At 38.3% G+C, this 25,131-nt stretch overlaps 4 protein-coding genes, 1 long non-coding RNA gene and 1 pseudogene across 6 annotated transcripts; 4 read left to right on the top strand and 2 right to left on the bottom strand.

Moving 5' to 3' along the window:
- Nucleotides 1–385: 385 nt before the first annotated feature.
- LOC141908342 (uncharacterized) lies at nucleotides 386–4,205 on the top strand. The gene is made up of 5 exons (XM_074798352.1): nucleotides 386–523; nucleotides 1,369–1,547; nucleotides 2,102–2,293; nucleotides 2,907–3,038; nucleotides 3,125–4,205. Exons 2-5 carry the CDS (start codon nucleotides 1,394–1,396, stop codon nucleotides 3,763–3,765), a joined length of 1,119 nt encoding a protein of 372 aa, XP_074654453.1. The 5' UTR covers nucleotides 386–523; nucleotides 1,369–1,393; the 3' UTR covers nucleotides 3,766–4,205.
- Nucleotides 4,206–4,880: 675 nt separating this feature from the next.
- LOC141908289 (actin-related protein 5-like) lies at nucleotides 4,881–10,266 on the bottom strand. The gene is made up of 18 exons (XM_074798268.1): nucleotides 10,074–10,266; nucleotides 9,786–9,874; nucleotides 9,608–9,709; nucleotides 9,170–9,281; nucleotides 8,974–9,069; nucleotides 8,351–8,538; nucleotides 7,900–8,022; nucleotides 7,712–7,810; nucleotides 7,439–7,516; nucleotides 7,169–7,297; nucleotides 6,945–7,094; nucleotides 6,376–6,568; nucleotides 6,047–6,108; nucleotides 5,689–5,783; nucleotides 5,525–5,602; nucleotides 5,335–5,452; nucleotides 5,142–5,253; nucleotides 4,881–5,060 (listed from the first exon to the last, which is right to left on the bottom strand). The coding sequence occupies exons 1-18, from the start codon at nucleotides 10,195–10,197 to the stop codon at nucleotides 4,891–4,893; spliced, it is 2,118 nt and encodes a 705-aa protein (XP_074654369.1). The 5' UTR covers nucleotides 10,198–10,266; the 3' UTR covers nucleotides 4,881–4,890.
- A 227-nt stretch (nucleotides 10,267–10,493) lies between these two features.
- On the top strand, nucleotides 10,494–11,675 carry LOC141908753 (transmembrane protein 50B-like). Its single transcript, XM_074798935.1, has 2 exons — nucleotides 10,494–10,579; nucleotides 10,699–11,675. The coding sequence occupies exon 2, from the start codon at nucleotides 10,829–10,831 to the stop codon at nucleotides 11,306–11,308; it is 480 nt and encodes a 159-aa protein (XP_074655036.1). The 5' UTR covers nucleotides 10,494–10,579; nucleotides 10,699–10,828; the 3' UTR covers nucleotides 11,309–11,675.
- A 1,128-nt stretch (nucleotides 11,676–12,803) lies between these two features.
- Nucleotides 12,804–15,588, bottom strand: LOC141908706 (ELAV-like protein 1 pseudogene; annotated as a pseudogene).
- Nucleotides 15,589–15,651: 63 nt separating this feature from the next.
- LOC141908719 (uncharacterized) lies at nucleotides 15,652–19,751 on the top strand. Of its 2 annotated transcripts, none has more exons than XM_074798881.1 (3): nucleotides 15,652–15,805; nucleotides 17,671–17,877; nucleotides 18,306–19,751. In XM_074798881.1, the coding sequence occupies exons 1-3, from the start codon at nucleotides 15,790–15,792 to the stop codon at nucleotides 19,472–19,474; spliced, it is 1,392 nt and encodes a 463-aa protein (XP_074654982.1). In that variant the 5' UTR covers nucleotides 15,652–15,789; the 3' UTR covers nucleotides 19,475–19,751. The 2 variants fall into 2 exon arrangements, with proteins under 2 accessions (XP_074654982.1, XP_074654983.1); XM_074798882.1 differs by lacking the exon at nucleotides 15,652–15,805 and adding an exon at nucleotides 16,973–17,128.
- A 1,114-nt stretch (nucleotides 19,752–20,865) lies between these two features.
- LOC141908800 (uncharacterized) lies at nucleotides 20,866–23,982 on the top strand. The gene is made up of 3 exons (XR_012619638.1): nucleotides 20,866–20,996; nucleotides 21,242–21,360; nucleotides 22,259–23,982. It is a non-coding gene; the product is annotated as an uncharacterized LOC141908800 (long non-coding RNA).
- The last annotated feature ends 1,149 nt before the right edge of the window (nucleotides 23,983–25,131 follow it).

Here is a 25,131-nt window from a genome sequence, read left to right as displayed (position 1 = left end):
ACCAGCTATGCCTGATTTGATAGTTAATATCAACACGTATGCTGTCAAAGTGTAAATACTGAACTCTTGTTAAGAGAGTTTCTTGGAAATTTGTAAGCTCATCAAATAATTAACGCAATGGCGTTAACCATAGTTTTAATTATCATTCAGCTCGGATCCCACGCCGAGTGCGCCTGTACTACAAGGACTAAAATTCTTGGAAAGGGCAAATGTTTGTTATGGAAGAAAATTCTTCGAAATGAACACCGTATACAACGTGGAATGGTACATAAACTATACTTTTTTGCAAACCATTCACTCTCGAAAGTGAACGCTAAATTTTCTCAATAGAGTTAATTGGAATTTGTTTTCAACTGATTAATCATAAGTTTGTTGCGCTATTTAGCACGTTTTGAAAGCATGGAATGGATGAAACGATATAGCTACTAAATTCTTTGAAAATGCAATTCTATTTGCGGTCATCTCTCCGAAATGTTTTATGATAAAGACAAAACACCCATTAAATCGTCTTAGTTATTTAAAGGTTCGTAGATTCGACGAGAAATTGCGCAAAAAAAGAACCGAATTGAAGGCAACGTGTTAATTTTGTAGTCTGTATAAACTCCGCCTCTGCGAGGAAAGAAGTGGCTGACTTGGCATCTGAATCTGATTGGGATAGGGGTCATTCATTTATTGCGTACGCATTAGGGGAGTGGGGGTCAGTGCAATTGCGTACTGTAATGCTTAATATATATGAAAAAATGGCCGATTTTGCGTACAGAGGGGGAGGAGGGGTTGACAAATTCAAATTTTATGCGTACGTAATCAATGAATGATCCCATACTAAAAAATGTCAATACTTCATTTTGATTCGCCAATTCAAATATCGTAGTTTAAAAATAATACTTAAGATGGCAATTTTGACCACCGTTCCACCTGGTTATAAATAAAGATTTTCCCCAATATATTTCCAATTAATTCATATTTTTATCATCACAGCAGAAACAAGGTATCATTTTTTTAGCCTAATCTTTTAGTAATCATTTGACTTGTTAATTTGTAGATTTATTGATAATTTATCTATCAATTCAGATAAAATCGTTCTCATAAATAGAATATTTTGTGGACCTTCCAACAAGGAAAAAAGATCCGAACAATCACTAGTATATTTCGATTTGGCCATTTTAAAAATTTTAACGAGAATTTAACAATTTTTACTGCAAAAAAATTCTGAAAAAATATAAAAGAAGAATGACGAGGAGAAAAACATCCTCACTTGCCAGGGTTTGATTGCCTCGCAACGAAGGTAGCTGGCACGGATGAGTTGAATAATGTAAAAACTCAGCCACAAGGGTTGGCGCGATATTTTCATTTTCATTCCATTTTCAGGTGCCAGTGCTCGCATATACAGAAAATGGCTGGCAACGGTGATAAACGATCGGCAATGAAAGTCGACAGCAATTTTTTCACCAAGATGGTCGACATGATTCCGCCGGAAAATTATTTTTCAAGCGACGCGCGAGCAGCGTTTCAGGAGAAAAAAATGAAAAAAGCCAAGCTAAAGGATGGTATGATTTAGAAAACTAAATCACAACAATGAAATATGATTTGCTGATGAATTTCTTCATATCTGTCATAGACAATATTCGTGTAAACATTTGCTTGTTAATGTCAATCATAATCATATCTCATCAAACAAATGCATTCACCTTAGACTATTTACTGGGTCCCTATGGCTCCTTGATTCATTAAAAGCACTTGTTCTAAAGTCAGCACCTTTAAAAGTAATTTCAGTTTAAAACTGAAAATGCTTTTAAAGGTGCTTCAAACTCCTTAAATTTGAGCAAAATGCCTCAAACTCCTTTCAACTCCTTCAATTTTGAGAAATAGGCTATTACCTGTAAGAATGTTTGTCTAGTTTGAAGTTGTGCAGTAGATAACGGATAAACAGGACCAATTTTGGAGGAGTCTTCAGCAATTGGGATATGAAGGTGGTGCGGACAATTTCTCGAAATTGAAATTTTCTCCTTTAAAACCCGTTATATCCAGGAACGACTAAATGTGTCGGGAGCCTGATTTTACATGCAAGAAAAGTGACATCTTGTTACGAATGTCGTTACAGAAACCATGCCAAATGCGAAGAAGGCGAAAAAGGAACCGACTTCGGCGAAATCGCAACTGAAACGAATGAAATACGACCCGAATAATAAAACCTGTATTTCGCAATTAGTATCGGATGTGAATAACGCTGTTGATAGTGACTCTAATGGTGAAGACATGGAAGTCGATGAACCGGATAATGATGGCGATAATTGTAAGTTATTAAAACAGAATGTTAAAGCTGCGAATGAGAAACTCGTTCCTGGAATCGGTTTCAGTGACGACATTGTTGAATTATTTTTAAAATGAACTAATTTAACCCCAAACTACCGCAGCAGGGTGGCCACTTATCTGGAAATCAAATTTTCTTTTCTTCAAAACAGAGAATTTGGTTTAAAAAAAAGCTAAAAGATCAGGGTAAAATGGGGGAATATTGTTAAGATAGTTTGATTGTGCATAAATCAAACAGTTTCCTTCTATTTTTTTACGTATTTGACTGTATTAATTGATTGGATTCTTAGCAGATCAAGTTAGGGAAAACAACTTAAATGTCAGGGAATAGTCTGGAGATTAGCAAATCAAATAAAAGTGGTCACTCTGCGCAGTTAAGCTGTTGAGGTAAAACCGTTCTCTACCTCATATAGTGTCGACAGGTTTGTCATACAAATACGATGTACAAATACACTTTAAAATCCAATGTATTTGGCACAGTCGACAGCGGAGGTCCTCCTTATAGAATGCACTAAATCCATTTTAGTTTCCCCCATTCCCCCAACTCTTTTCTAGCGATTATAGCTCATGAGGTTTCTTTTCTGCTGTCTTTACAGTCACTAAACTAAAGAATAAAAAACAGAAGAATAAAACGAATAAAAAATCTACAGCCCTACCTCGAGCTGTAGTTTCGACATCGTTAGACGAGGCCAGACAGAAGTTACACGAAAGACTACAGGAACTGAAAAGTATGTACTGATTCGTTGTTCTGTTTAGCATATATGCAATGTGGGGCGCTTCGATGATATTTAGTTTTGTCTCGATTCCTTTTCAGGTAAAAGAAAATCCAACAGTGAAACCGTTGAAATGAAGCGACTTAAGCGAAAACAAAGCAAACTGAAAAATAAAATAAAGCGTAAAATAGAGAAACAAAAAAGTAAAGTGAAAGGTAGCGCTTTGACTGATGTTTTAGGGTCTCCCGGGGGTAATAAAAAACTTGTAAACGGAACGGCTGTCAAACCGATTTACAACCAACAGAAAATGGTGTTCAGTAAGTTCGATTTTAGAGATGCGGGCGAGAAAGAAAAGAAAAGTAGTCTATCGGGAAAAGACTACAAAACGTTGTTAGAAAAAGTCGAAAAGAAACGAAAAACCGTTGAGGATTTGAAAAATTCCGACGCGGCCGAAAAAGCGGAGAAACTCGAAAAGAAAAATCAGTGGGAGAAAGCGTTGCAAAAGGCGGAAGGCTTGAAAGTGAAAGACGATCCGGAAATGTTAAAACGCGCGTTGAAACGCAAGGAGAAAATGAAGAACACGCGGAAAAAGAAATGGGAAGAGCGAACGTCGGCGACGGAAAAACGCATGAAAGAGAAACAAGATAAACGCACGAAAAACATCCGCGCGAGAAAAGATCAGAATCTGAAACGGAAAATCGACACGGCCAAAAAACGAGGTCGAGTTATACCAGGTTTCTGAGGTCGTGAACCGGGTTTTATCATAGTTTGAAAGAAATTAATTGGTACAATACTTGATGCATTTAGATTCCCATTTCGGGGACCGGATTGTCTCGGTCGGTGAATGGTCTGTCCAGTTATTCCGAAACATTTAGAGCTATACGTTCTCTTTATTACCAATTTGAATTTTGAAGTTTGGATACACGCGTACAAATGATAATGAATTCATAGTAAGCATTCATTTCATTTCTAAAATACTGTTGGCTTAGGTGGGACGAGTAACGTTCACGGGTAACTTGAATCACTAGCAGCAAAAAGATTGTTTCTATATTTTAAAACTCTGAGAAATCATAATGTACATTTCGGTGATGTAACTAATAATCGGGTGAGAAATTTGAAATGTCAAATAATTTGTAAAAATATAGTGTGATAAGAATAAAAGGAAATCTTTATAATGTCAAATTTATCTATTTGTGTTATATCTGCCTTGGATTTATGAAGTGGCTTGTGAACCAACAATGATCTCGTCAGCAATTGAGGGATGTTTTGTAAGTCTGAATATCGCACACAAATGATGCGGTTAATGATTTTGGGCGGAGCCATTTCTCTGAAACCAAAAAGGAGGCGAAAAAGAATCTCTACTGTATCTTGCATTTGTATCCAGATTTATTTAGGTTGAACAAACCCGGTCCAGTAGCGTCCATCCTCATTGATTCAAAACATTTCTGCGTTCCTGTGATTTGATGGGGGGGGGCACTCCCAGGACATCTGATTCAAACAACGGGCGTTGATGCAACAGAGGAATTTCGTTCAAATGAACTTTGGCTTGTAATAACCGAAAAATGGTTATATACGAGGTTTCACTGTAGGAGTGACCAAAAATTCATAAGCCAAGCACGCGTCACTTCAGGGCAATTTTGAACAGCAGACAGGTTTACTGAACACCATAAACCATGACCTATACAAAGTTTCACTTTTATGGCTGGCTACGGGCCAGAAAACTTTGGATTGTAACTGACTGAGTTCACTTTTCTTCAAAAATGCTTGCTTGTTCTCAAAGCAGACACTAATCGTCACGTCTTCACTAGTTGAGCTATGACGCAAGATATGACAATGAAATGCAATATTTGATGTCATAATGATTTTATTAAGTATTGTTGACGGGTATCGATGGGAAGAATTGATTCGAGCGCGAATGTTCCTTCAAGTATTCACCGCCTTTCTCTTGATAGTCTGCTCTGGTGATTACGCAATCTTTGAATATCGGTGAACAGGCAAGCTTCCTGGCTCCTAACCAGGCATCTAGCACCGGATTATCTGAAATATACACGCAGATTTTCAACTTTATGAAAAGAAAAGCCTCAAGCTTTAGAAATCAATATTCACGTTAATATCTACCTGCGGTATAAATGCTAAAACTTGATTGATAAGGACGACTTGCCAATAGTTCAACTTCGAGGCGGTCTTTCAGATCTGGGAAACTTGCGCAAGATCCAGTGACATAGACGAACTGAAAACGAAATTATGGAAGTCATAAGATTTCTGCGTACGATTTGGATGAAGTTGAAATATCAGATGAAGACGAACTCACATCAACCAATTTCTGAACGTCGTCGCTGCCGTATTTTTTCAGTACGTGTGATATCGTATCCGTTAAACCGGCCTGTTCAAAACCGAGCAGCGATGGTTGAAACAGAAGTTCCGGAGCTCTAAAACATTGAGACGGTAAGACTTATGTACCGATATATACGCCGAGGGGTGGAAGAATGAATTATGAATACCTTATTTGTTCTACTGCCAGATGTAACCTATAATATTCGGCTATATCGTACTGCCCCGAGCTGTTCGCCTTCATCTCTCTGTAAAAGTCATAAACATTTAAGGTATTGAAGTTCTGATAAAGCGTATGTTTTCAGTGTTTCTCACGATTGATGAACTAACTTACTTTTGGAATTCGGGATCATTCTCTTCCAGTAGTTTTTCGAGTTCTTCCAGTTTATCTTGTTCCATATCTGAGTCGCTGTCATCGTCTCGCAAATTCTACAATAATAATCAATTAGTTACGGGATCCTACTTGAGTTACTCAGTGAAAAGAAACAAAATTTAGATACAGTTGTGGAAATTTGTTGATGATTGGTTCATATACATCGCAAACCTTGTATAAAGCACCAGATAAGTGTAAGTTTATCCAGGAAGCTGGTCGGATCAGACTTAAACGAGGGTCTACTGTTATATTTGTTTTTGGCTTATATTGGCCACTATATTTCCAATGCTCAGGGGAAGGATGGGGCAGCAACACTTACAATATCTCTATACACCTGCCAGTCATCATCATTCTTCCCGAAATCATCTTCATTTTTACTCGCTTAAAGTAAAAGAGCCACTATTAGTCATTATATCAGTCGAATATTTCTCAATTATTCACTAATTTGAAGTGAACTTTATTATTTCCTAAGGAGATATTCATGTCTAGCGATTTAGCATTATAAAACCATGGTTGTGAATTCTTAATGACTGGTTTTTCATGGATAGAAAACACATAAGTGCTGTGACAATACAATGACCATAAATGCCATGCCGACCGAGCAGGTCCGTGACAAACATTTCAATATGATTAAACGTTCGCAGTTACCCCGAGCGAGTTGTGAAATGATTTTCATTCGTTGTTGAGACGCGTACGTCCGTCGTTTCGACATGTCCGATCGTTTTTGTTTTCGTCGATTTCTCGTTTCCAGTAATTTCCCTCGTCTTTGTCGGACTTCTTTGAGCCAACCTTTGAAATTTGTTTCTTTTTTCTTCATCAAATGCGTTCGTTCTTTCTCGGCCTGCAACGATGAACACGAGAACGAAATATGAAATACTTTCGAAAAGTGTTTAACCCCTTCAATGCATCTTTACCGCAGTGCGGTGTATACATCCGTGATTGACTTTGCTGGTACACCACACACGGTGTATTAATGTAATCAGTAATTAGTTTTCATCTTAATTGAAAGATAGTAGCACTTGTCAACCATAGTTGAATATTAGTTACTATGGATACACCGCATCGTAGTGTAGACGCACTATAGTGGTATGACCCATATTAAACACATTGGGGTGGAATCTTTTTTTTTTCAAATTATCTCCAGCACTATAGGGTATTAATTAGTCAGCACTGAAAGTTTTAATGAACTACTGCTGTGCTTGCTATACCAAATTTACCTTTAGTTTCTCCTCTTCTTGTTTCTGTTTGGCTCTCATTTTGCCTTCGTAAGCGCACTTTAATATTCGCTGTCTCTTCTTGGCGAGTTTCTCCTCCGCGGTTAGTGAATCATCAGAGACTGACAACAAATCAAATACCGGCTTTTGTTTCTGTAAACATACGATTATCGGACAGTTTGAGGAAAGATAACAGAAATCAACGAAGATTGCGCGTCAAAATTTACCTCAGACGGTTCGACTGCTATATCAACGCCTTGTATCCGTGCTTTCAGACGCTGAACTGACAAACTCAAATGATCAATGGCTGCCTGCAATTCTTCGCGATTTTCGATTTCTAAATCGGCGAATGCGTGCTGCAAAATCGTTAAAATAATTCACTGCAACATTAAATGATTTACCAGTATTTATTCAAGAGATTTTCTATAGAGGGTGCGTGCATTTTAACTGATTACGAAGGACACGAGTTCGATATGAACTGTATGCTAGGCCTATACCTTGTAAGCTCTGACATCAGTTTCTTCTAGTTCTTGCACATTCAATAATTCTTCAAGCTGTTTTTCCTCGCTAGCAAGCTTGAATAAGAAAAAAATAGAGTAACACTATCAATACTCGTCGGCTGATGGAAATATTTAACTATATTAGATAGGCATCGTTACTCTTTTAATGAAAAGGGTGAAGGCTATGCTTCAGAAACTCTGAGGAACAGGAACAGGGTTGTATTTTATCCAATATGGCCAACAGTCGAACTGATTACAAATCAATCTGACCTTTTCTTGTCTTCTTTTTGCAATCATCTCCTGCAGGCGTTTAGTTTGTTCTTCTTTCTTTTGTTTCTGTTGTTCCGGGTTGACATTAGAAAGTCCCAGCTGAAAAAACACACTTTTCCCAACATGATTTCTGAAGGAAGTGAAACTGATCAGTCGTTGAGATTTGACAGGCGAGAAACAAAACTTACTTGACTCGGAACGATTGGCAGTTGAATTTTGTGAACATTGTCCTCATAGAAATCGAGTTCCGCCCATTTGTCTAACTCTTCCAAGTAATCCTTGGCAAAACGACAATGTGTCCTAACATATTCCTAAAATTAAGCAATAGCTGACGATGAAGAAATAATATCTATATAGCGCCAATATCGCTGAATAAATGTTCAAAAGCGCTTTAAAGTAATCCAGTAAACAGGTATGTTTTTAGGAATCTTTTGAATTCTTCCAAATTGGGTTCATGACAAATGTTTTTGGGGAAAGCATTCGAACGGTTGGGAACAAGATATGTGAAAGATCATCCGCCAAAGGTACGAATTCTATAATTTGGCATAATAAGCAAATTGTCCAATTCAGATCTAGGTTCAGTTCATGATATTATTCAAAATTTGAACAAAATAAGCACATAATCAGTAATGATCATACCTCTGTTTTGCCAAGGGTGAGATGGGTTAAATGTGCCGGATATTTCAACTGTAACAATCTCTGCATATATCCATCAATGTTTATACCTCCGACATTGATACGTCTGCAGCCGCTCGTATCTAGGCGACCGTTTAAATACGGCATGATATACGTAGAATGGTAACCGCATGAAATTACCAATCCGTTTCCTAAAAATAAAAAATTTGTCTCAATTTTATAAATCGAGAATGGTAAAGGAAAAAATTGATACCTTGTTTCTCACTTCTGCTGAGCTTAAAAGTTGACCCGACTGGCCGACTATCTACCCTGTACATTACTTCTTTTAAAATTACATCCAAGCTAACCATAACAGACGCGGTAGCTATGGAAATCCCTTTTTTAGTACAGCCTTTAGGCTTGGAGATGTCCTTCCAATTATGTAGGACCAACATTTATAAAAATCTTAAACTGATAAAAATAAACTGATTACTAATCTTATCACAACTTACAAAATGACCTGGCTGATTATAAGAAACGAAGTATTATCTTATTTAGCCTAACTTTAAGAATCTTGTATCTTTTTTCTTAAATGATACAATAATGTGGCCTTTCAATTAAGATGCATACGGCGAGTGAAAACTTACTTGTATCCGGTGAGTTGTTATACAAACTATACAGGGCATCAATACCGTAAACTAATTCCGGAATATGATAGCATTCAAAAAGTAACTCCGACATTTCTGTAATGAATATTAAACAAAACTGCTTTACAAGATTGTCCATACGGTTCAAATCGGACAGCCCCTGGTGAAGGATTATTGAATGACTATAGGTACTCACGTTGTCGACATACATTCGGATTTGCGACCGGTTCTGTCATCACTATCGGATGATCCACACATCCAGCAGTGTTTATACCGAGTCTACTGAACATATGATCAAATACCTGCTCCTGTTTGAACAAAATGGTGAAAGATAAGTAGAAAGAGGTTCGACAACTTAGAGTGCCTCCAACTGGATTCTTTTACAAGGACTATAATTAGTTCACTTCATGCATTCCGATCGGCTACTGTTAATTTCTTTTCAGAATATCAGCAATTTACAATTTGTTTTCGTTCAGTGAACATAAATTGCGCATGAACGTATCAAAAATATGTTTGATTTTGCCGTGATCAAGTGACGATACAATGAAATCGCCTCCGCATGATATGAAAATTTATGCAAAGTATTAGTGATACGATGGATTGTTGTAATGTGTGCGCCCTATTGGAAAACTACCTGCACGTCGTATTGTGTGACAATATTCCGATCAAACTGAGATTTCAACTGCCAGCGAACGACTTCCATATTGACGATATCATTACCGACTTGTATCTCATCCTAGAAACATTAAATTAGTTAATCGGGTAGCATTTGCTGTATGCCTAGTTCTAGCGGTTTATTCATTGTATCATACCTTTTTGCCTCTTAGCTTAGCGACCACATTTTTGAAAACCATCCTGGGTTTATCATCCGATGCCCAGCCGACGCGACACTGATAAGAACCTGATTGACAAACAGAACTTATTGAATTTACCATTGACCGAGATATTGAAGTGTATATTATGCAGATGTATATATATATTAGATGCAGATATATCCACTTCCATAATCTTATGGGTCACCGGAATCACAAGATGACTTCAGACCAAGTTAGACATGTTGTTAGACAAAATGATTGAAATGTATGGATTGGAAAACAAACCATTATCGATTATTAGAGGTATTTTCGAATCGTGCAATGATGTTGGATATTCTTGCTGTGGATCTGGAAGGATTTTTATGTCACTATACGTGAAAATGTTTTCGGACGCATTTTCGAGTGGCATTTCTACTGAGATCGATTAATTTAGAGAAAGGAAGAAAGAATTTTGGAGAAAATAAATTTTGTCAATTGGGTAGCTCAACGACCTTGAAATTCAACCGAATTGCAGTAAAACACGGATTTGGCTTAGGGCAGGAAAAATTCTGAAATTTGTAATCGAGGAAATACAAAATGGAGTAAACTCAATAGTAATCTAGGCGTAATAACCATACTTTTCTACAAAATTCAAGTTCAGAAAATCTTCAAATTCAGTGTTTCTGAGATTTAGTTTCAATCCAATTCCGTTTTTTACTGTTTACCGAGTGCTGCCTCCTAGTGATAAACGAACGTACTGAATTAGATTAGGGTCCTTACCTCAAAACTGTTACAGGCCTAGTTTGCTGCAGGTAGGCTACCAGTTCATTTTATCAGGCCATTGTTTTTAATGTTAAACTTATCACTGTTTTTTGCCAACAAACGCTTAGTGTCAAAAATTAATAAATTATCAATTTTTTCTTTAATTTAGTTTTAAGTCAAGAAGTAAACAAAATATTGCACAACTCCAACTGCAGCAAATCAGAATCAGCAATTTGAGGTGTTGACAGTACTTTTTGGTGACTGGAATCTATCGTTTTTGGGATAGGTATAAAGTGAATATGTCGGGCTGTTTGGATCACGTGCAGTTACCGGATTGCGAAGCATGCAGCGTCGGAGATAAACGTAACGCGGTCGCGGCGATTATCGCCGGATCGATGTTTTTCATGGGATGGTGGATCGATATCGACGCAGCTGCCGGTTACCCGAGCGATCAGACGTTGAAATACGCCCAAACGTGCGCCGTATTCGGAACGATCGCGATGTTCATGATCAACTCGATATCGAACGGACAAGTTCGCGGCGAGGCTTACACGACCGGTTGTATGGGACAGACGGGCGCTCGAGTTTGGTTGTTCATCGGTTTTCTGTTAGGGTTCGGATCTCTGATCGCGGCGTCGTGGATATTATTCGGACATTACGTCGTGCTGGCGCAAGGAAAAGACGCTTGGCCCGGAATCGCCGTTTTTCTGCAGAATGCGTTGATATTTTTTAGCTCCTTGGTGTTTAAATTCGGTCGAACTGAAGATCTCTGGGGCTAGAGGTAGCAATTTGAACAAACTGCACAGATATAATCTTTTTTTGGATAAAATTCTATCACCGAGCAAATAACCACCTTCGTGTAGGCACCCTCCAAATACTCATAAATTTCAATCAATGTAACACACTCAAATTTGTTTCTTTTCTTGTATAAATTGCAATAATTTAAAATGGTCTCTCCTAGACTACATAGTGTACACGGTAATATATATTTTATTTAAACAAGTGTATCGCAATTTCCAATATAAAGTATCCTGGGTAAATATGTATATGTTGTATTGTGCCTTGGTATATCTCACTTTTTTTTCATAGGCCTGTAGTTATGTTGTAAAACACTTATTTCTGAATGTAAATAAATTATCAAGTTGTTTTGTATGGTACAGTAGCTTGTAGTTTTTAGCCCATGATTTAGGTAGCGTTCAATTTTCATCTATTGTCATGTCCTGGTTCTTATATGGAAAAACGTTTCTTTAGGGAAATGTCGGCAGGTTTCGGCTCATAATCTTGATTTTCAATAATCAACAGCATTCTATTTCCTTGTGTATCCTCTATGAGGCTAAATCGCTTGGATTTCTTATTAATTTGTTTTAGTCATCAATACGTTGGGACTATCATTATGTTGAAGACTTATCCAAATGATGGCATAAATACTTTGAATTGGAAAAGCAAGTCGTAGGGGACGGACACATAAACAAGAGACGACTTGATCTAGTTTATGCAGGATCCCTACGATTCCTTGATTCCTTAACATAATGTGTTTTTTAAGGTGCTTGTAACTCAAATTTGAGCAAAATGCCCAAAACTCAAACTTCAGTTTTGAAAAATAGGCAATTAGAAGTGTTTGAAGTTGTATAGTAAACTATATGCCTTAATTGATACAGAGGGGTGCAGGATTTTTCTCTACCTTATTAGGCAGTTACCGAATTAACTCCTTGAAAACTTATATCGAGGAATGACCAATCAGAATCTGATTCGATTCCGGTATGGGGTCATTCCTTTATTACGTACGCATGAAATTTGACTTTTTCAACCATATACATTGAGCATTACAATACGTAATTGCACTTACCCCCCTCCCCTAATGCGTACGTAATAAATGAATGATCCCATAGCTATTAGATCAGATTAAGTTCTTCGGACAGACCCAGACGGATGTTTCTCCAACAATTCTTCAGACTTACTTATACCGAGGAATGACCAATCTGTGGGATGTAGCTTTTCCCGGTATACCAATCTGTAGTTAGTTACCTAATCGTTGGTAGTAAGCTTTTTATAATCGGATGGGCTTATACCAATGGTATATATATGTGGTTTGTGAAAAAATCTGATCGTGAAACTAAACCACAGACAGGTTACTGACTAACCAATCTGGTAACCGACTACCAACCCGGTAAGACCGATCTGTGGGGTATAGCTTTTCATCAGACAAAGCCAGGCACTTGTCGCTCCTTCAAAGCCTTTACTCGCTTCACGAATCAACACAAATTCAAATGTAACTCGTCAACATAGTTTTATTTCTTTCAACAAGTCTTCGCATTCACACACAGGATTGATTTTTTACAATCAGTTAGTTGTTTTATGATTAATATTCAATGCAGAGTGGAGACATAACAGGCCTGGATGACATTGGTCACTTACCAACTGTACAAATATCATTCAACTAAAAACCGTATACATTACGTACTTACAATGAAGCTTTTAATTTCTGTATTACACAAAAGCTTAATACGATAATAATCCTACTTGAATATGTATAACAAATGATACCATCAAATAAAACAGCCGAGACTTGCCGAGAACTGATATTTCGGTCACATCTAAATTGTACGGTTTTTCGTAAATAACAGAAATAAAATGCACGAATAGGTTTTTACACGTATCGCCTATTCGTTACGTCTCGAAAATGTATTTCTTTTTATGAACTAAAATTAATCGCGAACAGAAGGACAGGTCGAATGAGCAATTTCTGATTTAAATGCACTGAAATATATCGGCTTACAACATTCAGCATATAAACCTCTACTAGATTTTAGTTAACACATTTTATTCCGAGATGGATGTCCGTTGAAAATTACTTATGCGTCGAGAATTCCGAAGCAGTGGGGCCCGATTAGTTAAAAATACGATCTTACCATAGGATTTTAAAAACTTGGTACCGATCAAATTATTAGACCGTGTACTGTATCTGCAGTCGACTCCATTCAACTTTGTACTAATCAAATTAATAATGGACCCAGTGTTCTCCACAACAGGTTTTAGAGGGGTGGCCACCTCTTTCACCCACTTCTTTGAAAACCAACCAACCCATATAAAATATCTTCTGCCCCTACCAGAGTAGATGTCAATATTCTATCAATGCTGATAATTGCTATCAAGTATATCGAGCTAATGTGAAAAATGGAAGATTACACCACATTAAGCTTAGATTTTCTGCATTTTTTGGGTGATCGAAAGCCTCGCTAGTTCAACAGATGTCATACGCTTAACGTTCAATGCGGCCCCTTAAAATTCCAGCATGTGGAGAACAATGAGCCCCTCCCCAACTGAGGGCCGATGCCGTCAGTAAACACGTTTAAGATTTAACCACAACTATTACCGACTGTCCAAGCGTATTCCTATATGTTAAATGTTATTTTCCGCCGTACGTAACTACGGTTAAATATATTGCATAAAACAGATCTATCGAGTAATAATCGTTCGTCTTTAAAATAAAACTTTTACGCGTCGTCGCGTCGACGTCAGCCTTCACGTATCGTTCAATTAAGTTTCTCTTCGTACCACGGAAATCGACAACAGAGTTTTACACGTACGGAGAGAGTGAGAGAGAGAGTGCGTTCGCGGCATTTTTAATTTTCCGCCTTGGTCGTTTTGAAAGACACTTGCAACGGATACGGGTGATTACCGAGACAGTACGTGCCGTTCAATGCGTTGATCGCCTCGCACGCGTCGTTATAGTTGGCCATCGTGACGAATCCGTAATTTTTACAGATGCCTTTCGTGTGGTCGCGAATAATGTTCACTTTCAACACCATTCCGTACGTGCCGAACAACGACCAGATCATGTGATCGTCGGGGTGCGTACCGACGTTGTAAACGTACAAAACGTGGCCTTCGGCGTTCGTCGAATTCGGCGCGTTCATTGGCGGCGCGACGATGCCCGGCGTCGCCATCGAGCCGGCGCCGTTCGAACCGTTGTAGCTATTCGACATCGGGTTGAACCGATTGAAACGGTTGCCTTGGTTGCGAACGGGACCGGGCGGGCCGCTGTTGTACCCGCTTCCGCAACCGTACGGCGCGCGCGGAATCGGCTGGTAAGGATGGTGATGATGATACGGCATAGATGGCGCTCTGACCTTCTTGGCGTTGTCTTCGGCGAATTTGATATGTAGCGGTTCGGCGGCGCCCATCAACGTTTTGCCGTTCATTTCTTTCAACGCGATCTCCGCGGAATCTTTCTTTTCGAACAAGACGAATCCGACGCCTTTCGACTGGCCCGATTCGTTCGTCAGCACTTTACACTGGACGATTCCGCCGTACGAACGGAACTCTTCTTCCAAACCTTGCTGAGTCATGCAATGCGGAAGTCCACGGATGTAGAGATTAGTGTTTTTCGTGTCCTCGCCGGGCGGACGCGCGAACGCGACTTTAATCGTTTTGTTCTGTAACTGAAGACCGCTGAGCGTGCATATCGCTTTTTGGGCGTCTTCCGGCTTGACGAACTCGACGAATCCGAACCCGTAGCTGTACGCGGTAATCTTATCGCGGATTATTTTGCTACTTTTCACGAGTCCGATCGTGCTAAACATCGACTTGAACTCGTCGTCGGTCAACGTTTGAGGAAGGTAGTTCACGATTAAGTTGCAGTTTTCGTTGTGCAGACTCATCTTTCTCGGTGGCGGCTCACTCAAGTCTCGGAGGCGGCGATGATGAGATCGGAAGCTTTTCGCACGTACGCGCACACACAGTCAGTCCTTCAACGTCGTCTGATCAAGGACGGGCAAAAAAAATATAAAAAAAAGAAAAAAATATAAAACAAGGATGCTACCTTTCCATGATGAAAGGCTAAAAAAGAGAAAAAAGAATAAAAATTGATTAGTTTCGATGACGGCTAATATCGAGGTCCAAGCGCCTGAAGAAAACCCTGCAAACATCCCTAAATACAATAAATCGATTAATTTACTAATTAAGAGTATTAATTACTGAATTTCGCGTATACAAACCTCTGAAAACCAGCTCAGTGAAAAAATGCCGGTGCGTGGTGGTAGGATCGAGGAAATGGCGACGCGGTTAAGGCAGCGTCTAAAAATACTACAAGGTCACGGTCGCGTGGAGATATAAGATGGCGGCCTACCTGAAGAAAAATCCGAAATATCGCAAGATTCTTCGGTATACCGGTCTTACCGTGGGCTGTATAGTAAAACTTATATCTGGAAGTGTTTTTGTATTCGGCGTCTATAGCCAGGCGCTGAAAAAGACGTTCAGTATGACTCAAACGAATGGTAATTAACGTTAAACTCCGTCACAATTCTAATTCAATTCAAAATTTATTGATTGGTCACCAGTTCTAGTTCTAGTTCTACGTATTACTGGCCAACTTCAACATGCTGAAGATTTTTACGGAATTTTGTTGTTGAATCAGTGAGTCGACCGGCACTGATATGTGTCCTGTCTGAATGCATGGTTTCACTAGGATTCGAACCCTTGGCCTCAACCTCTCATCTCAGTTGTGAGTCAAACACCTTATCCACCATGCCACAGGATAGGACACCATATCCGAATAGTACAATAGCGGGGTTCATAACAGTCCTTGAAGATCATTAAAAGTTTTTACATAGGGATGGGTCTATTCAAGGCCTAGTCAGTAACCTGTCTGTGGTTTAGTTTCACGATCGGATATTTTCACAAACCACAGTCAGGAATGGGAAGGTCATTTTTGTATGCAATCTTCGTCAGCCAATTTGACTGACGAGTAATTTGCCTGGCATTTCATTGTCTCTTAAGATATCCGTCTAATTTTTGCTATAATCGACGTACAACAGATTCGTAGTTTGTCCTATAACACCAGTGGCGGATTTAGCCTACCGCACTTGCCGCTAATGCGGTAGTCAATATTTTTCCTTTTTGACTTAGCTGATTCCTTGGAAAAAAGTACCCATATTAAAACAGGATTTTTCTCTTCCAAAACCTAGGAAATGTCATCTCAGCCCTTTAAATTTTTCAAAATTTTCTGGGGGGGGGACCCCCACACCCCCCCGAAGGCAGGTCATGCCTTCGTCACTCGTAAAGCACATCTCGTGCCTTCGGCACTCGGTTGCCGAAATGCAGTAGTCATATTATGCCTCTGGATCCGCCACTGAACACCTCACCTGACGATCTTAATCCATGTGCAAATCGGCCGTAAAGTGAGAGTAAATTTCCGTCCAGTCAACAGCTGCCATTTTGAAAATTACTGGAGGTGCTGGCACCTGTGGACTGAGGCCAGGACAACAGCACAAACTCACGAAGCGTAAGGACGAAATTGAAAAATTAAGAAATCAACACTTATTCCCATTTTTCTTTTACCAAAATTTATTATTTCATTATTTATCTTGGAAAACACGAAGATTTGAAATATAAGTTGGAAAACCATCAAAAATAAAAATTTTAGTTTCGTCTTGGAAGTTTTATATAAATCCTTGTAGGTTCCCTTTGTCTTATCATGCCACATGTGCAATACAGAGAAATGGCGGCCAATGGCAAAATTTGTGGAGAAATTAATTAATTTCTCAAAATAATGTTGATTAATCACTCGAAACATACATAGAATTGGATTATTTCGAAAGGTACCTGTTTTAGTTTGTAAATAAAGCCATTAATTGTGGACTGAAGTGAATAGAAAGTATATTTTTGTGTTTATATTTAAGTGTTACTTTTTTCAACCATGTTTTGGTCCTTGTCATCCCTAACGTTGGTATAAGCCCATCCGATTATAAAAAGCTTACCACCAACGATTAGGTAACTAACTATTCAAGGCCGTGAGTATCACCACAGAATGCGCTCTAACATCCTTAGGCTTACATCATTGTTAATTGATGTGTCGTACATTGCAGGCTATAATTAGGACCGTTAATAGGGCTTCACTACCAATTTGATAAAGAAGTGCAACACTATTTAGATTAAATCTTAATGACGAATAAATGGAATGTGTATGATAGTTTCATACTCCCTGGCTGGTCTTTATCCCGCGAATTAAGAATACTGAAATCCAAATGAAATGCTCCCTCTGCTTCCCTTTGAAATAGAATTACCAATTGCCGTACCATCGTTCCTTGTATGTTGTTGTATAATGGTGATGGATATAAGTATAGCTGCTTTTTCATTTCAGTTGAAATGATATCTACTGCTCAGATGTTTGGATTGGGTGCACAAATTTTTTCTGGTTTTATATTCGATAAAACTGGGCCAACGATTACCTCTGCTATCGGTCTCATACTGGTTACCTTAGGATACGGACTTGTCTATTCAACATTCTCCGCGAAAGTATTTTATTCGCAGCACTACGGCTTGATGGCATTTTATTTCTGTATTTTAGGTAAGTGAAGTAGGCCCTATCGTAATAATCGATTTGTGTTGTTTATTTCACTGATTATGTGCTGCACAATGTGTGCGATGCGGTGAATGAATGAATTTTACATCTACGATGAATGTTCAGTTTACTCTGGATTTTGATCTGTATATGCTGATACGTTTAAAGTAAACCTAAAGCAGTTAATAGAATATATAATTTCAATACAATACCTATTGGATGAACTAAATCAGTAAGTTTCGATAAAAGCTTCAATGTTAAAATCATCCTGGTTGGCTCCTGTCTTTGACTCCGTGAAAATTTGATTACCGGGTAACAGAATTTCCCTATTGTTGACAAGTTTGCGTAAATAGAAAAAACCATCTATTCGTTTATAAAGACATCCGTGTTCATATGCTGCATACTTTCAAAGATATCTTCGCTTTTTTTTTCAGCCCACGGTTTTTCGTACCTCTACACAACCGCGTTGTTAACGAACATCCGGAATTTTCCGAACCGTCACAACGCCAAAGTCGTTGCTGTGATGGACACGATGTTTCAGTTGAGTTTGTTCGTTTTCACCGCCGTCTACAACGGCGCCTACGTTCGTGGACACCTGAAACACGAAGCGAAACAAGATCTGCAAGGTTATATCTTATTGATGTGGATACTCGGGGCTGTGACGGGAATTTTGTCGTTGCTATTTTTTCACGAGTTACCGCCCGACGAAACGAACGATGAACACATAAGATTAACGGATAATGAGGGCGGTATCGGTTCGCCAGTCGATAAAACCGGTTCACGCGATGTTATTCCGGGTTCTGCGGGTGTAATTCCCGGTTCTCCCGATGTTTCTCCTTCCGATAGCAGCGACGACGGCGAGGAAGTCCGCGTACGCCCGATGCACCATCCCGCTGAACAGGCGTATACGAATAAATCGACGGCTTGCGGTTTTCTGAGCGTATTAGGATATCCGAGTTATCACGCACTTGTGTGGGGGTTCTCCATAATCGGCGGACTGATGGCCATGTTTGTAACCAACATCGGACCTACGTTGAAATCCGTGCATCTCGTCCAATACGTGTCTGTTATCGTGCTGATTAACACCCTATCGGGACTCGTAATGCGTGTTTTGATCGGTCCACTTTCCGATTACCTGTTCAAACGTGTAGCGAGAGATGTATTCGTTATGTTCGCTTACACAATGTGTGCACTAGGCTTTATCGTACTGGTTTTTTTCGTGCGTTCGTTAGCTGCTGTAATCATAAGTAATATTTTACTAGGCTCGGCTATCAGTATTACTTATACCCTCGTTCCCGTTATTCTTGCCGAGGTCTACGGTAACGATCATTTGGGGTTACATTTCGGGGTTGGGAAAATGGTCGAATTTATTGTTTTGTACGTTACCGTGTTGATTTACGGTAAAGTCTATGATTCACATGTGGTAACTAGTTACGCGAATATGACCTCTTATTCCAATGTAACTACCTCACCATTGTTACCTAATTTTGATTGTTACGGAAATGATTGCACGCAATTAGTTTTTATCGTTTCATCCTTGTTGGCCATTTTGGCTGCGGGTTTGGCAGCGCTTTTTCACATTTTACTCAAGAAATCCAAATGATGAATCTTGTTATGAATATATATAAAAGAAAACTTGCTTAAAGAAATCCAAGTACTAAAAGTTTGTAACAAAAAAGAGAATGTGAAGTTTGTTTATTTGCTTATACTATTGAGAATGCGTGAACCTCAGTATTTTGTTAGTATTTTGCTTGAATTGTCATCTTCGGGTTGTGGTTTTCTATACAGTTATTTATACAGTTATTTATTGAATGATATACATTATCTCTCGCTTAAGGGATATGGTTTTTTATATCTTCTGGGTTTATTGTTTATTCGAATGTCTATATTTTGTAAGAGTGAAATAAAAAAGTTTTCAAAATGTGAATCATGTGTTGTTGGTCTTGCATCCAACGAAACGGCGACGCGGAAAATAAGTACGCGGAATGAGGTTGATATGAGAACAACGAAACCTGGTCACTGAAGATCATTACCTTTAGAACCGAACTTTTGCCGTCAGGTTCATGTGTATATATCTGTACAGTAGAACCTCTTTACGACGAAATTCAGCTACTAGTTAGAACCAAATACGAATAGGTTCAACGGCAGCGGATTTTTCCAAAACTACAGAGAACCTTCAGCCGTCAAACAGTGTCCTTAACCCGTCTTCAGTAGATACTATAACAATAGATGAACTGATGTCATTCGTTGCAGAGAAATCTAGTTACGTTTGACGATTATAAATGTAGGCGTCCACTCAAAAATTGCACAATTTTGACCCCTCCATACATGTCCGTGAACAGCCGCTAGTGTGCGCGTATATTTTCATCTTCGTATAAACTGCGTTCGTTATTTTCATACAGGCGCGATATATTTTAGCTGAACCATTAAAACGTTCTGGGGACATAAGATGTGTTTTCAAAATTTGCTGCGAGTTCGTTTCTCACCGAGATAATTCACATATGTATATTAGTAACTTTTTTCACCGATTTTTCCGTGAGGTTTTCCTCGCAGAAAATGGAGAATTTAAGAAAACACAGATTTAAGATTTTTTGGCAAAATCCTATACGTACGTATCTTAACGATTCCGCAAATCTTAATTTTCTATTCTGGGCTCTGTTCAGGCAAACGCTGGATGATTGAAGCAAGTTTTTTCGTAAAGGCGTAATTAACGCTGAGTATTGTAAACATTCGTGATGTGCATAACGGGTGAATGTAATTAAAGCAGTTGTTAATTTACTGTTTAATTTACCGAGGAGCACGAATCTACGCGATTACCAATCACCATTCTAAAGACTCTCCCGCCCGAGCACGCGTGCCTTTTCAATGCGCCCTGCGGATTCTCGCTAACCCAACAAAAGCCCTTGGCAACAAGTCCTCACTTCGAATATGCGTGCTCAGAACCTGTTTGGTTGCTGTCCCATATAAATAGTGATGACCTACTGTGTCTAAGTGTCACAACGACTCGTTCCAGTCGCGAGCGCAGACGGCCGGCTCGCCTGTCTCCCGTGACAGGTCCATCAACCTGCCGGGGGACAGGAGCCGTTTTCAACCCGGATCCTAACCAACACCTCAGTTTTTGCCAGGTATGTACATATCAACTGTTTTACTGATAACAAACGGGAAATTATTCCCTTTACGAAAATGTAAATGTCAGTTCTTATATGTTAAAGTAACATAAACTTTCGATTAAATTAATTTTGCACGGTAATTCAATTTAGATGGAATATTTGTCAATCCTGTCCATTTTATTTTCAACGCTGGGTTCTAAGAAGCTTAGAACTTGATTAAAGAACAACAACTTAATTGATTTTGATATATTTCGTTTCAGGTACTGAGATTTACTAACGAAGCTCTTTCAAAATCAATATCAACTGATGCGCTCCGACGGACGTTCGATTTCGCATCTCCCGAAAAAAGAACTATTACCATTTTTTATTCAAACCGAAGGTACGTTTGAACTTCTATCAAAAGTGCACTTTTCATAAAAGTATGAATCAGTATAAAGAATGTTGTATAGTCAAAAATGTTTCCGATGATTTTAATTTCATTAGAGATAATAGTATCACTTGATAAACTAGAAAGAAATGTTCGAAGGATAGTGATGAATTTAATTCTGCTTGAGCACCTTTATATCGCGGAATGCATCTCTTGTAAGAAATAACATAGACTTTATTCCAAATAGTTTGAATAAAGCGTGCAATTAAAACTAAAGGAAAATTGAGAGCCCCACGATTAGGGTCGATGTCGTCGTTTGTCCCCAGAGCTCTAGTAAAAACACTTCATTTTGAATATTCTTAGAAATTGTCCGAGTTTTTGCTGAGGCATAGTGTACTATTCATGTTCAACAATTTCAAGTGTTTGGAATGCGACGTGTGATTCAAGTTTGGGCAGCGAGTCGGGCACCGGTTACCATGGTTCATTCAACATTATGTTTGATTTATGTTGTAGGCCGGCGTAATTTCATGAATGGGAAATGCTTTATAGGGAGTTTACCTTACAATAACAGAAATATTTCGTTCCATTAAGGATCGGTTTTGTCTAGAACGGACGAGATCACAATATACGTTCCGTTATTTACGACGTTGAGCTCAAAAATCAAAATCATGATTCGTTTCTAAAAGAAACCCGTTTTTCTATTGACTGTCATTGTTTGTTCTTAGATATTTCCCACGAATATTCGAATTACGAGTCCATGATTGATTATCAATCGTAGGGAATGGTCGATTAATTGTTGTTAATTAACATTTTGAAATAATCTACGTAAATATTTTTTTCGGATGAAAACGAAGAATTCCGTCACATTCTTTTAACATAAATATAACGATTCTACGTGTTATCTTTACAGATTTTTCATAACGAAACTCGTCGCCTTCTTTTGAATTGATCTGAAAAACCGAAATAACGACTATCGAAAAAATCGTCTCCACCAAGCACGGATATTTGGCGAGAGAATGATATTCCTCCGAATAAAAACCAGGAAGTGCGCCCGGCGACGACGGCAGACGACGAGCTGAGTCAAGTCATTATGTCGACCCCGATTCGCAATTCCCATAGTTACACCTTCTCAAGTATCGGTACGGTATAAACTCATATACATCTTTGTCATGTAAACAGCCATTGTATTGAAGCTCTCGCGGTATAAAGTGCGCTGACACGCGACGATTCGTGGACACTTCATCATCAAATATAGCGCATCAATAGGTCGATTCGGCCCATGGTAACTAGAATCCTTCAACCGTGTGTAAAAGCGGGACAAATTTCCTCAGGAAACCATCGGCTAAATTCCCTTCCCCGTCTACGACAATATGTTATTGTCATGCAAACATTCACGTATTAAATTTCGGGTACAATTTCAGAAACCACCTCTAATTTCGCTATACACATTATGGCTTTTGTATAAAGGCGTTATATTAATTTATTATCGCAGAGGTGCTAATGAAACTTGCCCTGGATAATGGTGGTGAAAAACATATATTAATATCGAATAATCTATAATCACGATAAATAATAATTCTATCACGCTTTCTATTAGAGTGTAAATCATTCGCAAAAATCCTATTTTACTTGGCCTGAAAATATGTAAATACTGTTAGATAGATAGTTTTTAATTAGTTTGCAATGTGACTGGGCCCGGTCAGAGGTTTTCAAAAGATAAATGATTTTATCCACATTGAAAAACAAACTCAACCTCCGGGGGCTCATGCCTGCGCGTAAGCGAAGTACAATTGCTAGTTTTTTTTTTATGTCGTGTGTAACCTCGGCGCGCCAATATATCATTCATATCAATGTTATATCAACGGTGCGCATTTAGTAGACCTAACAAAACATCATATCTTTCGCAGATCTGAAATACCATAACGTTGGTTATTTTGCCTGTAGAAAGCTGCGCAGCTGTACTTATGCAATTGTAAATACGTATTAGTAATTAATTTGTCTATGTATTCAATATTTACTCCAATGCTCAGGTTTAGTTTGAAATGATTGATTATTTCATTAGTTATATACGGTAAAAGGTGGTTTTTTAAACGAAACAAAATCGTGGTGAGATTTTATATGCTTCCCGTTTAGGCGAATCCAGTCTTTTGTAGAAAAACTATTACCGTTAATCTCTAATTAATTTAGGCAGATTTAGAGGGCAATTACCAAATCGTAACATTTGTATATGAATACAATACTGGGCAAAATCAACTTTAAAAAACTGAAAAAAAATATTACTTCAAAAAAACTTCTAGCCGAGCAATTCACTTTTCGATTACTCGTGGTGTATTGAAGGCTTTGCCCTTACTTGCCCGTCCTTATCTCGCTGAGTTACGATTAGGTGTTTCCGGTGGGTTCACCTACCAAGGTCGCCGATAAGTGCTCAGTCGACTTATCTTATATATCTATAGCCCAATCACTGCCATTGAGGGTTATTTCATGAAAAATTATACTTTTAACTCAAAAACTGCCATTGAAATACCCAGTTGAATAATCTCGTTCTAATTTTGCATGGTCGTCCAATATTCAAATTCCCAAATTTCAAGATGATTGGAATCTTTTAGACAAATTTGGGTATTTCAAAAAAAATTTTTTAGAAAAAAACTGCCATCCAAATTACCCTTCAATAGATCCGTCCGCGAAAGAAGCTTAATCACTGCCCACGGAAATGAATAACTTCCGAGTTCGGAACTCGAGAGCCTCTCTCTCGTGATCCGGACATAACGAGCCCTTACGCGTTCCGCCCACTCAAAGCTACGACACTGCCCGGAATCTTCCGAAAGCGTCCGGCCAGGATTCTTCCGGAAAAACCCGACTTATCGTAATCCGTCCAACGCGCTATTCTGTGATAAGAATATCTGTAGATATTATGTATATAGTTAGTTGTATCGATTGGTGCTAGATTTCCGTCCTATTTATCTTATTCCGTCCACGTACATAGAATAAATGTTTATTCATTTCAATTATTTTAAGGATTCATTCAGCTATAGAAAGAAGGGTGTTACTTGCAAATTTCAAATGTTCTTTCTTATTGGTTGATATGGATTCTTCGAAGGTAGAATGAATAGATACCTATTGCAGTGTAGGTAACCAACCCGTCCAGTTAATCCGTCCAAAGAAGACCTTCCGTCCGATCTTATATCCGTCCTGATAATATGTATATATTTAAGAAGTAAAAGATACTTGAAACGTTGATATGTTTTTCTAAATCGTATATGAATAACTTAGAGAAAAATATCAAAATACCATAAAACGATAATATAGTTAAAGTTCGAAAGACTGTTGAATATGTCTGCTGGATGTTTCTTTCGATGAAACAAACACCCGGCGATTCGATTGTTGTTTTCAAACGTTGTTGATTGAAGTTATTACTAAATTTTCTCTGAAAATGTTGTTAAGTTTTGGAATTTTAGAAGAAAAAAAAATACATATATTTAAAGATTATAATTCAGTAGTTTTAAGATGATATCCGATTGAAAAGAGGTGTGTAGATCGCTTTTTCCGGCGTCCATTCTTAAGATATACTATAGTTGTTGAGATTTTTAGAGTATAATCAAATAGAGATTATGATAAAACAATTGTTAAGTTTTAAAATTTTAAAAGAAATAATATATAAAAATCTAAACATATATAAAGTCTATTTTTGAAATGATATTCGAAAATTGTTATTATGACGAGTCATTTTGACAATTTCGAATACCGTTTCAAAGCTCGTTAAATGTTCATAAATTCTAAAGATTG

This window comes from Tubulanus polymorphus, chromosome 7 (genome assembly GCF_964204645.1).
Source record: "Tubulanus polymorphus chromosome 7, tnTubPoly1.2, whole genome shotgun sequence".
NCBI lineage: Eukaryota > Metazoa > Nemertea > Palaeonemertea > Tubulaniformes > Tubulanidae > Tubulanus > Tubulanus polymorphus.
Note: the sequence above shows the minus strand (reverse complement) of the source record. Positions and strands in the feature narration are given on the sequence as shown.